This window comes from Cucurbita pepo, chromosome 17 (assembly GCF_057944985.1).
Source record: "Cucurbita pepo subsp. pepo isolate OVF chromosome 17, ASM5794498v1, whole genome shotgun sequence".
Taxonomy (NCBI): Eukaryota; Viridiplantae; Streptophyta; class Magnoliopsida; order Cucurbitales; family Cucurbitaceae; genus Cucurbita; species Cucurbita pepo.
Genome location: NC_141814.1, coordinates 12190468 through 12206332, shown reverse-complemented (window position 1 = coordinate 12206332; position 15865 = coordinate 12190468). Strand labels below are relative to the sequence as shown.

The following is a 15865-nucleotide window of genomic DNA, read 5'->3' as shown; positions in this document are numbered from 1 at the left end:
TGAAATCTGAATCCATTTAACACGGGATTATTTTAAGCCAGCACATTTAATTTTGAAATTGTTACGAACAGAAATATATGATAGAAATTCAACGTTTATTTACGTAACTAACCTTTTTTTTTTTTTTTCATATATTTAAGATATTCTATATAATAATAGAGACTATAATAATAATAATGAGGATTAAAGCTACAAATTTTACTTCTTTTTATGAACATAATTTTAAAAAAAAAAGCAATAATTAGAAAAACGACAAATTAAATAATGAAAAAAATTGCTTTTGCTTGTCCATTTCATCTTGCTCTTGCCACTTAGTGGTCCTTTCATCTCCAAATTATTGTATTATTTTAGACCTATTTAAAAAAAAAAAGTTATTTAGACTAAACTCGAGTAACCCGAGCTGGTAGCATACGTATGCTATTGTAGTTAGCCACGAAGGTCTTGAACCCATCAGGTAGTGTAAGCAACCAAACAACAATAAGGGTCGGCAGCTCGACCATATGTAAACCAACAAGGACATGGTTGATACAATCTATGTAGAGGTAGGATCCCGATTGGATAATGAAAGTCCCACATTGGTTAATTTAGAGAATGATCATGAGTTTATAATCAAGAACTATTATCTCCCCTCTAGAAGCCCAAAGTAAAGCCATGAGAGCTTATGTTCAAAGTGGACAATATCATACCATAGTAGAGAGTCATGTTCGTTTATTATATTATATATATATATATATATATATACATATATAATAAAAAGAGTAAGAATTAATGATTTAAAAATTAAAAAAATTAAAAAGGAAAAACAAGGCTCCAACCATCAGTCTATGCATGTGCGCGTTGCTTCCATTCTAGAGATTGGAGAGAACTAGGTTGTCTTTTGCTTTATCCCACTCGCACATTGGCGCGTGCTGAACAAACCCTCGTAGTGAGCGTGCCTCTTGAGTGCGTGAGCCAATGGTACTTGGTTTGTACCATCATGAGTTCGGTCGTTGACCGTCTCATCGGATCTGTGTCCACATCTGTTTTTTTTTTTTTTTTTTTTATAATTAATTAATTACTGTTTGTTCCTATGATTGAACCTATAAGACGAACACCGACCCGATGAAAAAAATGGGATCACTTCTTATGGACTCGTTGAGAATGATTCTAATCTAGTTCATGGCCGATTAGAAGTAGAAGGCGCTCTGTTGGGATTGGGATCCTCACGGACAGAAAAAGATTGCAGTCGATTTGATAATGATCGAGTGACATTGCTTTTTCGGCCCGAACCCAGAAACCGAGTTCCTTTTGGATTTCCTTCTTGATCAATAACAACTGCAGCATTGTCATCATATCGTATTATCATACCGTTTTCTCGTTTGAGTTCTTTACAAGTACGTACAATTACAGCTCTGATCACTTCTGATCTTTCTAGAGGTGTATTTGGGACGACTTTCTTGATTACAGCAACAATAACGTCACCAATATGAGCATATCGTCGATTACTAGCCCTTATGATTCGAATGCACATCAATTCTCGAGCTCCGCTGTTGTCTGCTACATTCAAAAGGGTATGAGGTTGAATCATATTATTTTGGAATCTTTTATACTCTCCAAAATGGTATGATATTGTCGACTCTGAGCATAACCTCTCCTGATTTTGCTTTAGGCTTCCCAAAAGGCTTCGTAACAGGAGATATTCATTCCCTAAATTAGCCCACGTAGGACTTTCATCCTCGAACAGAACCGTACAAAAGAAAGTACACATTGTTCCCAATTTTTCTTAATCATCCTATTATCAAAATCGTTTTGGTTCGTATATGATTTCAGTTCATTTATGTAACTCGAGTGGTCCGAATAAAATTTGATTTAATTTTGAATTTTTAACTGATAGCTACGTGCATATAGTAATTGTTCGGGTTATTAAAAAAATTAAATAAATTTTAAATAAATAAAACAATATCCCTTTTTCTTACAATAATATAAAGAGATGAGGTTTGGGCGTTGGCCATTTTAAAATCACTCAACAAAATGCCGACCAAGCTTGGAAGAAGCTATTTGAACCTCTGTTTTACAAAGATCAAGAACCCACTCGCCACTCACTCTTCTCCGATCACCCACGCGCCGGATCCCCACCGTCCCACCCGCCCGTTATCCTCCTCCTCCTCCTCCGCCGCCACCTCCGCCGCCACTTTTATCACAAATTACAACTCCCTCTACGAGATCGCCACTCTCGATTCCAATCCGTTTTTCGTCCCCACCAACGACGGTGGCGATTCCGACACCCATGTCGCCGTTGACTTCATCACTGCATTCACCTCCCACCGTTTCTTCTTCTCCTCCCCTGGCCGATCCAATTCAATTATAGAATCCTCCACGACGACGACCACCACCGCTGCCGCCGCCGCCACCGCCACCAAATCCACAAATTCATTATCTTCCGACGACTTGCTCTTGAACAACAGCTTAGCGATACCCACTTTCTCGCCGGACCCGTACATAGACTTCCGGCGGTCAATGGAGGAGATGGTGGAGGCGCGTGAGGAAATGGAGGTGGTGAAATCGAGTTGGGAATTCTTGCATGAGCTTCTTTTATGTTACCTCGCACTCAATCCTAAGACTACCCACAAACATATTCTTAAAGCTTTTGCCGACCTGGCCAAGGTGACAAAACCGCCATTGCCGCCGCCAGCAGCGGCGGAGGAAGACGGCAGCAGAGGCCGGGAAGCTGAGTCAGCTGAGATTTCCGACCAACAAAATGATGGAGATTGATGAATTATTTATTTATAAATTAGTCCCTTAAGACTTTGGTTTTTGTAACCTTAATTATTAGATCAAATCCTCATCTTTGGTTCTATTCATCTTTTTTTTTATTTACTTTTATTGTTCTTCACCTATTAGTATTACCTAAATTGTACAAATCTATTGGTAATTTAACATCTTACTTAATAATTACCATATGTTTGGTGGAAATGTTGATTGATTATGATGTTGGGAGATCGACAAAACTGATGGTTTATTCAAGTTATTAGATATACGAATCATCTAAAAAGAGGATAGTACAAAATGTCATTTTACTCTGTCACATACCCAGAATTTATATTTTTCTTATATTAGTCCCTTCTTGTCAAATCTATCAATATGTGTACCCATCAAGACCTGTCACGTCTTCATGATAGTTAAGAGAGAGTTCCTCGAGTCAAGAAGAACCAACTTGAAAATAAATTGACGTTTAAAATTTTTTATAATTACATTTGAAAATGCTTAGAAAGAAGAGAGTTCCTAAAAAAAAAAGAGAGAGAAATGAGTAATTGTCGAGTTATAGGTTAAAACATACAAAAGAGAGGAAATCGATGAAAGAGATGATCTATAAGGGGTAGATAAACGATTTTGGTCAAGTGTATCAATGCTGTTTTTGAAAGTTCATGAACGTGGTACTAACAATTTCATTCATATACTGACAATAAGAGTATTAGTTTTAAGGGTACTAACGAAACCTTAGGCTGATCTTCCCAAGAGATTACATCGACAAGAAGGTTTGGCAGCTCGATGTCAGCTCTTCACCACCTAGGGCTATAGTATATTCCAAGGGTTGAGTTGTTCACTCATTAAAGTGGTACGTAAGCTGGGTGTAAAACATCGTGAGACAATTCGGTCAATATCCGATGTGGGCGTTAGAGCATTGAGAGAACCTTTCCCTAGTACGAGAGAATCGTGAAGGATGTAGCTTTGGTGTACCCGTTATCGTGCCTACGGTAGACACTGGATAGCCATGTGTGGAGCGGATAACTGCAGAAAGCATCTTGAACCAAAATATGTACTCATTTTTAACGAAAAGGGTGTAGGAGGACAATGATGAAACCAATTTGCAAATGAAATGAGCAACCAGAAAAGCATCATAAATTTCTGTGAAACATGATGTGAAGCAACGCAGGAAAGGAAGCACTCACTCTGTCAAGTCACATATTAAGGAAGAAATAATGGCTTTTTTTCTCTCACTTTTGTCCTCCTTTCCCACTCCCAAACAAAACCCAATTCCTATTTGTTCAGCACAAAGAAAAAAAACCCCTAAGAACCCTAATTTTAATGGATCCACTCCCAAATGTCTTCTTCCTCAGTCCTCACCACCATGAAAAAGACAGTAAACAATGATATGTTACAGTGGTTTAAAGTACAGTTCACAGGAACAAGAATGATATATTAATGTTTTTTGAGGAAGGCTGTCCAATGCTGTGGAGACAAATGATGGCTGTTCTTAATAGCTTTGCATTGGGCCAAATGGGAATCTTTGAATTCTGTAAGTTTTAATAATTTCTTAATGCTTCCAACTTGGAGGAATCTTTATTATTTTGTCTTCCATTTTGTATTTGTTCTAAGTTCCTCTGTGGGTGGATAGTTCATCTCATGAGTAGTTCTTATCAATCTTCTTCCACATCAGTTCTCATCAGGTGGGTTCCTTTGATTTTTATTCATAAGCATTTGGTTAAGAGTTAGAATCAAAACGAATTCACAGTTCAATTATAGCTAGTTATCATAGAGGGCTTATAGTTTTGAGAATCGATCAAATATTGTGAGATTCCACATTGGTTAGAGAGGAAAATGAAGCATTATTTACAAGGGTGTAGAAACCTCTCCCTAACAAACGCGTTTTAAAAACCTCGAGGGGAAGCTCGAAAGAGAAAGCCCAAAGAAGCAATATCTGCTAGCGGTATGCTTGGGCTGTTACAAATGGTATTAGAACTAGACACCGGACGATGTGCCAGTAAAGAGACTGAGCCTCGAAGGGAGGTGGACACGAGGCGGTGTGCCAACAAGGACGCTAGGTCCCAAAGGGGGGTGGATGTGGGTCCCACATTGATTGGAGAAGGGAACAAGTGCCAATGAGAACGTTGGGCTCCGAAGGGGAGGTGGATTGTGAAAACCCACATCAGTTGGGGAGGAGAATGAAACATTTTTTATAAGAGCGTGGAAACCTCTCAAGCTTACTGATTTTTTAGATGTTGTCATTCTATCCTTTCGAGTCCTATGATGTCTAAGGATGACTACCTCTCAAGCTTCTGAACTGAATATGGGGATGTTCTAGAGAAGTAAACACCAAGAACTTGATTAAACAGCTAGCTACTAACATGAAGGACTGGTTTGGCAACAACTACCTAGAGCTGGAGCCATATTCAGGTAAAATAAGAGAACTGAGTTTATAATTCTTAAAAGTAAGCTTTTCCATAGCTACCTGATAAAGTTCTCTGTTCCCAGGTCTTATCTGCCTCAACAAAGCATAGTGATAATACACTGCGAAGAAAAGCTGTACAAAGGCAGTAACATTTCAATAGTAAGCCAATTAAAGTTTTCATTTACAGTAAACAAAGGATGCCTTAAAATGCACAGCCCTTTCGGAAGAAGAGAACTTACAGTGCTCTCCAGAACTGTATGCCAGAAACAAAAACGGGATGTAAAAACCCTTTTACCCCAGGTTAGATGAGCATGATAAGATCAAACTTCGCCCAAACACTTGCTCAAAATGCACCACAAAAACTTGTTCTTGTTGAGGGGGGATTGGGGGGCGGGATATCATCATCCATCCCAAAAAATATGGCACAATTGGTTAGTAATACCAACAAAATGACTGCTGTTCTCCTATAACGGTAGCCACTGAGGATTCGTGGTTGCTAGACTAAGCATATGAGTAGCCAGGTTTGATAGAATAATATCCGAGGGTTACCGCAAGAAAACCACCTTCATCCGAGCAATGGCGCAAAGAAAAGCCAAAGCAGAAGCAAAGTTTTAGAAGGGTGATCTATTATACAGTGTGGCATGTGCTATTCTGTGAACCAGACTCCTACAGATTTGGTGAACTGTTCATCTGAATTCTTTAACGAACTAATCTGCTTCAGAGATGGTGATTAGACTATAATCCAGCCGTTACTTTTTTCTGCTCAGCATCGTCCTCCCGAGCACTTGCTGAAATCCTAGTGATGCAGGTCATCAGCCTACAACGACGTCCTCCGTTGGATGACAATTAGAAGAAACTCTAGCAGAGGAAGAATGTGGATTAAGACTATCACGTTCAGAGGGAGAACTAGTTTTATCATCCATCTGCAATGTGGCATGGCAACCATTTCCAATTTCTGAATCAAAGAGAACCTCTTGTCCATTGTGAACCGAAGCAAGCTCTTGTCCATCGTGAACCGAAGCAATCTCTTGTCCATCATGAACCGAAGCAATCTCTTGTCCATCATGAACCGAAGCAATCTCTTGCGGGTTACTCGAGCTGATTATGTCTGTCTGATTTACATGCACGTCATGAGTACACTTGAGTTTGTCATTGGGAGTACCAACTTCTGCAGTCTCCTGGCATTCAAAATTTGCAGCAACTTTGGAGCATTCCAGGCTAGAATTTTGATCAATTGCTGAGTTTCCATCCAATTGTCCATTTAGTTCAGACGTCCGTTCTTCAAGGTCTGAAATGGTAGAACCAAGAGAGGTAGTTTGATATTGGCCAGCCACTTCAGCTTCCTCATATGTAAGGCACGTAGAGTACAATGAGTTCTCAAAATTTTGGTTTCTTTCCTCCAAATTATTATCAATAAACTCCGCATTATGAGCTTCGAGATTGTTAGTAGGATTATCTAGATCATCATTCAAGAACTTATCATTTGGTTCAACACTGGATTCAACTACTGCAGGATCACCAGAAGTCCCAAATCCATCATTTGCAGTGCGCTCGATACACGAATTTGAACAAGGCCCTTGAGAATGACTCTCTTCAGGAGATGTTGCAACGACCGCCAACTTTTGTTGTTCTGCAAGTTGAGGGGACTCAGAATCTACAAGAAGGAAAAAATAAGTCATATGTAGCCCCACCAAGAATAAGATGTGTGCACAATGAGCATTAATCCCAAATAGCTAACCAACTGCAACAGGTGTACATTCCATCGGAAGCTGATCCTTCAATAATGCTTTCTGCAACATTTCTACACCGGGAAAGACCAACAAACTCATTCTCCTCATCCTTTGCTTGCTAGCTTCTTCAAGGGGCTTGAAACCAAAGACAGAAGTCCATGTCCCTTGTAGTTCAGATATTGCGGGAATGATCAACTTCTCAACATTTAGAGAAGCCAAGGCCTGCCAGAGAGGGATAACAGAAGAAAAACAGACCGGTAATCAGTAAATCAAATAGCACAACGATGCAAATTTTAGATAAACTTAATACAAGTCAGCCAGGACCCAAAAAAGTCAGATATCTATTAATACACATATTTGCATGTTGACTTTAGCACAATACTAAGTTCCTTCTCTCTAAAATTACCAAACGTCGTCAAGCCTCCGCAGAAGGAGAAGAAACTACTAACACAAGGAAACATTTACATTCGACTATGACAGATTAAATGAGTAGAATATAAGTTACTGTGGGCAACGGGTGTAGTGAACTTGAGAATTCTTGATCAAGATGGCAAGTCAATATACAAGATCCTTCACCTATATGACCCAACTCCATATATTTAAATGCTTTCAATATTCACCAAGTTCTATCCTAACACAGCTTGGTATTCGGAAAACTGGCTACTGATTTTGACTCATGGGCACTTAGCTAAATCTAAGTGCTATGTACTGCTATGCCACTCTGCCTACTCTGTGTATACACGATAACATGACGATACAATACGACATAGATTATGACCTACCGATTCAATCACGTTAAGAAAACGACGGCACATTCCTTGGCGCCTATGCATATAACGAGTTCCAACGAATGGCATCTCCGCTAATTCATTTCCATGGATCCTATTTTCATCATTCAGGAGAGAATTTCAATGTTAGTGTTTAATAAATTCATACGAGTAAATTTAATAAAAATGACAAAAAAAAAAAGAAAAAAAAAAAAAAAAAAAAAAGAGAGAATTATCCCCTTCCATAACTAAAAACATGTATTGTAAATGAGGAGTTCATATTATTCCATACAACTTTTGACAGGTGTCAGCCTTTTTGATAGGATCCAAAATAAAACTCCACAGCCACCGAATAGTTAACAAGACTAGCAAACCTGAAACTAAGGGCTAATTTATTAAGCTATGCAACTTAGGAACAGCAAGGAGTAAAAGAAAGGTTAAACTATTAACAAAATTAAGTAAGCTTTGTTAATGCCAAGCTTTCAAAATGGGTCTGAAAAAAAAATATATATATATATATACACTCAATCATGTAGCACATACAAAATAATAAAAGTCGTTGCATGATTAATAAAGAGATTGCAATATTCTATAGAACAGTGGGAGCTACGTATACACAACATCCAAGGCATTGGACAAAGCCTAGCCTTTGGGTAGAAAAATACCCAAATCCAAATAAAATAGGTTGGGTAAAACAAATGAGGGTGAGTGATTTTGCATTCTTCCTTTATCCATTTGAAGGGATTACTAATAACAGGTGGTTTGCATGAAATATGGTTGGAGAGGCCCTGGCAATTAGTTCTATAAACTTTGCATAAGGGCACGGCCAAAGAATTTCATAATCAATAGGTTAGGAAAGAAAATCATTTACCCTAGAATAAATCCAAAGGAGCTTCAATAAACTTCCCCTTCATTTTTGGTTCTCATAAGAACTTGTGAGGCTTATTCAGCTGGTTAGAGATCCCATTTGACCTTAAAATTATGCTTCAAGCAAAAATATGTCCTATGAACAGAATATTACAACTGTGTTTTGGACAATTCCTGGTGGTTTACTTCAATGACATCTTCATATGATAAATAAAGGCCGGACTCACATAGTGGAAATCCAAGAGAAATACCAATAACCCAACAAAAAAAAAAAAAAAAAAAAAAAACCAAAACAAAACGAAAACAAAGAAGCTTATCTAAGTCTAAAGAAATTCATTTTTTCAGCAAACAAACTTAACTCCATATGCCTTTATGTAGGGAGAGCTGCCATTCAAGTGGAATATAAAGTATCGGTATCAGAGACTAGACAACCCCAAAAACCACAAAAGATTTCAGAACTTCCAGGCCAGTTACACTGAACCAAGGTTCCATAAATAAAATATATATAAAAAAAAATAGTATCATTGTCAAAATGTTAACAGATTCCCTTAGGGAAAGACAATTCAATGTGAGAAACAACAGCAGGAGAGTTTGATCATTTGAAAGAAGATTTGAGTTAGGCACCTATTTTAAATTTGTACTGCAAGCGTTTGCATATCCAACATGCTTAAAGAAGTTTAACCAACAAAACATTCAGAATAACGTCAAGTCGCCAATGGTGTGTTTGTGCAAGAATGCCTTGAAGAACTTGGAGCACCTGCTTTGGAGATGTAGCTTTGTTTTCTCAATTTGGGATGCATTTTTGGGGCCTTTTCATGCGTCCTTAGTCTGTAATTGTTCTTGTTATGCAATGGCTAAGGAGGTGCTACTTTAGCCCCGTTCAAAGGAGGGGAGTTTCGTAGAGATCAGGTTTTTTAGTCATGTTATGGAACATTTGGCTCGAGATGAATAAGAGGACATTTAGGAGGAGAAGAGACTATGGGGGAGGTTTGGTCAGCTATATTAGTACCTCCCTTTGAATCTCACTAATTATCCTTTGTTTCTTGTTTTTAACCGCTGGAGCTTTTTTCTCTAGTTGTTATGCTTTGTTTGGCATTTCACCGTGTTCATTTTTGTTGAGTATATAAAATTAATAAGAAGGTTTTGATAGTCCACAGATACTACTACAAAGGTAAGTTGCTTCAAATCAAAATGTACACTCAAATAGTATAAGTTAAATACTCAGAAAACACAATACGATATTTTACAAGCTATCCAAACTCATTCTCCAAGTAAGATAAATTCAATAGAGTTTGCCATGAAAAACAAGACGCATACCTTAAAGATGCAGCACAGATAATCTCATCATCCTTTTCAAGAATTGCAGTGTAAAAGCCACTAAAGTTCAGGCGAGTAAAATTTGACCTGGAAAAGTAATTTAGCGCTTTTAAGTACACGTGCGTTGCTTCGATTGATTAAGTAAATGGTACGGAAGACACAGAAATTGAAGGACATTGAAGTTATTCAGAAGCTAAAGTGCATGTCCAAGACAGCTACAGGTGTTATTGGACTTAAGGTTAGTTGACATGCCATTCTTAATGATTTTGACGCCAGTTATTTTGCCACATTTCACCATATTTATATCCGGGCATGTCATAGAGAATAAGAAAAAATGGCAACTTATCTGATGAAGGATAGATGTCTTAAGCTAACAAAATTAAGATGCAATGAGGTTACCTGATTTTTCAATGGTAGTGGAACAAATGACTGTGTACCATCATAAAACAGGAGAAGAAGAAGAAACTAAGACAACAATGAGCTAGTAAGCTAAAAAGATGAAAAATATAATAACAGAATTATTACATCCATCTTCCTTTTCAAAACTAAAGCTGCCATTTCCATTTGAACATCAACGTGAAGAAATGCCAATGCACAACCTTGGTTCCCATTTTAAACATCAGCTTAGAATTTAGACGTGCTGCAAATAAAAGCATCATTGACCAACATGCAGCTTGCCCAGAAGTATCCAACTGGTTTACACTAACTCAAAAAAAAGAGCAAAGCCACATTCCCATCAGGATAGTCCCCTTCTACTCCCGCAATTCACTAGACTAGTGGCAAGAAAGAAACAGACGCATTTTTTGAGGACTAGAGCACTCCCGACCAACTCATGGATGATGTCAAGTACTTTACGGCTTTGTGGGCTCTCAAATCAGAAGTACTTTGTATCTGTCCCTTTTCTTACTTCTAATCAACTGGCGAGCACTTACATAAGCTCCCCTACTTGTATTCATCTTCACATCAATGCATTACCCAGTTTCTTATAATATACCTATCATTTTAAGCACCTAACTACTAAATTTTGAAAAGCTAAAATGTAATATTAAGTTACCACTCAACTAGAATTGTACATTCACTAGTCATGGGACCAGCAACTCCTCTGAGAATAAACTTGTAAAGAAAGAGAGAAAACAAGTTCATGGACAGTCGTCATTCTAATAAATTGGTATTTGCTACATAAATTGCATATACAGAAACCAAGTAATGGATGAAAATGTGTATATTTTAATATCTTATAACCTCATGAACTAGCTGCTGAGGGAAATATTCAACAGAGGTAATTAAAAAAGTAGTGCATATTTGTATGCAGACAAAAGAAAAAACAAGTAATTAGTAATTCAAATTCAAAAGATACTTACCCACAATTATAGAGAATGTTATGAATCAAATTGATGCCACTTCTTTGGTCAATGATAGGTAAAAAGCACTCATCCATAACAAACAAAGCAACTGCAAGCTTGGAATTACATTGAACCTTCTGAGCTACTTCACTGCAGAGACTAACATCTGAGCCAACATCACTTCTACGAATAAGAGTCCATGAGAATCCGTCTTCCATATCCTGCTTAACCCCAAGAAGCTTTTGTAGCCCTTCATGTAACTGAACAACATCATATAGTTCAACTGAGTATGTGAAATTACCATCAGGTCTAGAAAAAAATGTTTGGGGAAACTAAAAGGGGAGTTTTTTTTTCTTTTTCTTTTTCTTTTTTTAATTTGAAAGGAAAGAAGTCAGACAAAATAAAATAAAATAAAATCATTCATGGAGAAAAGAAATAAGCCATTTTACATGACCAGGAACCTTAGCTTTGTTCCAATTTGAGGAAAATACAGCCATTTCAAAGTATCATTAACTTAAAGCTGAAGAACTGCGGCATACTTTACTCAAATTAAGAATACCAGAGGTTTTTCAGCATCATGATGTCAGGGATAAACAACCGAACTATGAACTCATTAAAAATGTTAAATACTTCCAAGTCTGGTTATTATAACGACTGAAATATTACCATTTGACATTCCTTCCCACAAAACAATGGGTTATTCACATCATCGCCAGAAGCATCATTTGTCTGAACACATACGGGATGATCTGCAAAAAATGATTACTTATTAACCATTCAGTTTACCTTCATCAGAATACAAATTAAACAAATTCAATGAATCGTTAAAATAATGATTATTTGATGTTATCTTACTGTGTCAAGTATAGCATTGGTGTAAGAAAACGGTAATATAACAATATAAGCATTGCAAAATTATAAAAGTGAGGTAGCCACAGTTCTACAGGCAAAAGATGTGTTAGATTCATTACATTTTTCCTCACAGAGATGGCATTTACATAACAGAGCTGCATCTGCTTCATGATCATCATCCCTTGTATGTAAACCAGTTGAGACTTGTCCACATGATTTGCATGAACAATACAAACAGTGCCAGTGACCAGAAGGAAACTTCTGCAATAAACAAAACATTAGAAACTCCGAAAAATAATTCAAATGCCAATTAATAATGACAACAATATTCATGTCCCAGAAAGATCTGGAGACTTTAACTAAATAATCCCTCATAATTTAATGCAAAGTGCCAGACTGAAAATTCATCCAGACCTCCAGATACATTGATTTATGCAGAAAGGATTTAACTTAGTTCATTGACAGGAGTACCTTAACATCCTGAATGCTGACACATTAATTAATAGTTAAATAGTACGACCAAAAAAATGTTTCAACTTAAGGAGAGTTAGGTAACCAAGAGGAAGGGCATGACCTCAAAAGGATAACTTGATTGCATTTGGATGTAACTCACACACACCAATATTATGGTGAACACTTACCTTAATATCCAAGCAACTTTGATGAAACGTAGATGGACAACTATCACAACAAATCAAGTCTCCCCCATCTCCACAAATTCCACAAGTATCATCATTTGGATCTTCGATATCAACGTCTACAAAATTATACCCTTTACATTGTGGTTCATTTTGTTTATTCCATGATTCCAACAAGCATTGGAGGAGGGAAGAACCAGTCTGTACACATATATTTTCAAGCGGCTGACCAAGTTTGCTTCCTGAATGCATTTCAAATTTCGAAACTGTAATAACTTCATCACAGCAGTTACAATGAATTCCATCTCTTGTAAGTCTACCCTCAAGCTTTACCTGTGTCTTTCTTTTGTTCATGTACCGCACCTTCTCATCAACTGACAAAACCCCCAAATCTATCATCCAAGCAAGTAGTGTCCGCTTCCCATTATAAAGTAAATACCCATCATTGCATGAATTGGCGCTTTCCTCTGTATTTCTGACCAACAAAGCACATCGCTTCCTATTTTTTGTCCGGAATGAACTAGGGAACTCCTTTTCTAGGTTATGATCTAAACTATTGAGCTCATGATGCGAAGTATCTTTTTTCCTTTTCCTTTTCATTGACTTAGAAACTGGACTCCTTGTCCTTTCCGTTTCAATGAACCCTCTCATTTTGAGTTTTCCACTTCTCTTTTGCTTCTTCAATTCTCTGTTCCTACTTGCTCTAGTAACCCTTGTTAGTGTCATGATTTCTTCCTCTGGTATTGGAGTAAATATAAAACCAGTCTTATAAACTTTAGAATCACCGTCACCTACTTCATAATGCTTTTTAAGCACATTATATGCCAAGGTTATTGACCAGTGAGTTCGTCCCTCTGGACTTACATAAACTGCATCGTTGTACTCTCGATTAAATCTAGGCCTATACTCAATTGTCCAACCAGCAGTTTTTAATATTTCAGTAATCCTCTCTCTCAATAAATTTTTTACTGTAGATTTACTGCAGTCATCTACCTTGATCTTGGAATTTTCTCCTTTCTTCACTTCATTAGCTCCCTCTGGCTCCAATTCCTGAGATAAATATTTTTCAGTTTTCACGTAATTCCGCATCCTGTTTCTCAACTTCATGCTTAATTTTCTTGCCAACCTGACCTTTCTTCCCTCATGCTCAACCTTCAGGGCTTCATAGCTTTGTTGCACCTTGGGTGGTCTTCCACGCCTAGATTTCAAGGTATTCAATCCACCGGATAATGGATTATAACTTTCCTTTTCAGTCGTGGGTGGTCTTCCACGCCTAGGTTTCAAGGCGTTCAATCCACCAGACAATGGATTATCATTTTCCTTTTCAGTCTTGGGTGGTCTTCCACGCCTAGGTTTCAAGGTATTCAATCCACTAGACAAAAGACTATCGTTTTCCTTTTCAGTCTTGGGTGGTCTTCCACGCTTCTTTTTCGACTTATTCTCCGACCCACAGACAAATTGATGGTTGTTTTCACTCTCCAACTTGGGTGGTCTTCCAGGCTTTCGTTTCAACTTCTTCCTAGGGCTAACAACTACTTCCTCCGCTTCCTTTTCCACCTTTGGTGGTCTTCCACGCCTTCTTTGTACCTTCTGATCCCCAGAGAACAATTCATTATCACTTTCCTCCAACTTCACTAATTTCTTGCCATATCTACTGCTCCTACAATTCTGCACTGCCATAGTACTGTTATTCTCTTCACTATCAGCTACACTACTGCACTCTATCGTTACTGCAAAACTCGACCGCAAAACTCGATCACTACCCCTTAGTTTATCAGCCATAAGTTTTCTTCTCACGTTCTCCACTACCTTTGTACTTTCATCATCCACCTTCCTCCTTTTACTACTATTTTCCACTTCAGCACTTTCCCCACTACCCTTGTAAACATCCACCATTACTTCCTCAACCCTCGCCTGACATCCCTTCTCGAATTCCATCTCCAACGACTCTCTCTCAGAATCACAGCTGATAGAAACCGACGGCAGATTTTCCTCACCATTTACATGAAGATTCCTCAACGCTGCTTCATTGCCCTCCTCATCCAAAACTCGATCAAAATCATAATCGTCCTCTTTCGCCTTCCCCAACAGCTTCTCAGCACTCAACTCCTCCTCCATACCCCAAGAACACCCAAAATTCCAAAATGCTCAAACAGAACCCCCTGAACCTAACCAAATTCCCGCCACACAACAACGAACAACAACACAACCTCCACACTCCCACTCACCGCAGCCAAAACCACAGAAAGAAAAAAATGATTCAACCACAAATTAAAATATCACATTAGAAACAAAAGGAACAAAGAAATTGCTGAGAAAAACAAAAACCAGATTAAATCCCGGCCATGGCAACAGCGAAGAACATCCTTCCAATGCAGCAAATTCCAAGAAATTGCAGAATCGTAGGAGTTGAAGAACGATGTTGACTGGCGTGTGATTCGGTGACAAAACTCTGCATATTTGGGAATGAAAAATTGATTTTGTTATTTTGGGTTTAAAAAGGTGAAACAAAGAAGACGGGTTTAGTCTACAGAAAGAGGGTTAGAGTCGTTGGGTGGCTTTTCATTAAAATCAGCATAGAAGGGTAGGTTCGCAAGTAATTAATGGAGCTAAAGAGGGGTATAATCGTCATTTCTCTTTACAATTTCTAATTTTCCCTCCATAAAGTATTTCCAAATTAAAAATATATATATATACGTATACCCCCAACGAATTTGGGCAAGATAATCAATTAGGGCTTTTTGGGGGACCGATTTGCAAAATCCCATTTTTAATTTAAATTTAATGATTATTTTCAATTTTAAAATTTAACGAAAAATATATATACTTTTTTTAAAAGAACAAAAATAAGTTTGGGAATCATTTCATTTTATTTAGAAATTATATTTAGTAATGATTCTGTTGGGTTGAAAAATTAATTTGTTAATAGTTACATAAACTTTTTTTTTTTTTTTTAATTTTAAAGTAAATATCCAAAATTATAATTTTCATATCCTCTCCAATTTTTTATTTCAATTTAAAATGTCAATTAATAAAAAATTTGATGTGTTTTTTAAAAATTTATATTTAAGAAGCGTTTAGAATATTATATTATTTCCGTCAAACTAATTTTTCATTTTGAAGTAAAATTATCGATTATACTTCAATTTTGTGTAATCTTCGAGCTATGCATGCTATAACAAACTTAATAAAAAGATCGATA

General features: G+C 37.3%; 2 protein-coding genes across 7 annotated transcripts; one reads left to right on the top strand and one right to left on the bottom strand.

Moving 5' to 3' along the window:
* The first annotated feature begins 1940 nt into the window (after nt 1-1940).
* LOC111779009 (transcription repressor OFP16-like) lies at nt 1941-2840 on the top strand. Its single transcript, XM_023659036.2, has one exon. The coding sequence runs from the start codon at nt 2011-2013 to the stop codon at nt 2749-2751; it is 741 nt and encodes a 246-aa protein (XP_023514804.2). The 5' UTR covers nt 1941-2010; the 3' UTR covers nt 2752-2840.
* A 628-nt stretch (nt 2841-3468) lies between these two features.
* LOC111778630 (uncharacterized) lies at nt 3469-15164 on the bottom strand. 6 transcript variants are annotated; one of them, XR_015413374.1, is made up of 10 exons: nt 12667-15160; nt 12145-12286; nt 11840-11922; nt 11192-11433; nt 9831-9917; nt 7662-7761; nt 6888-7101; nt 5389-6803; nt 5210-5281; nt 3469-3781 (listed from the first exon to the last, which is right to left on the bottom strand). XR_015413374.1 is itself a non-coding variant. In XM_023658562.2 (8 exons), exons 1-8 carry the CDS (start codon nt 14779-14781, stop codon nt 5962-5964), a joined length of 3825 nt encoding a protein of 1274 aa, XP_023514330.2. In that variant the 5' UTR covers nt 14782-15160; the 3' UTR covers nt 5287-5961. The 6 variants fall into 6 exon arrangements, 1 of the variants encoding a protein (XP_023514330.2); XR_015413372.1 differs by having other exon boundaries at nt 3469-3768; XR_015413373.1 differs by lacking the exon at nt 3469-3781 and adding an exon at nt 3858-4435.
* Nucleotides 15165-15865: the final 701 nt, after the last annotated feature.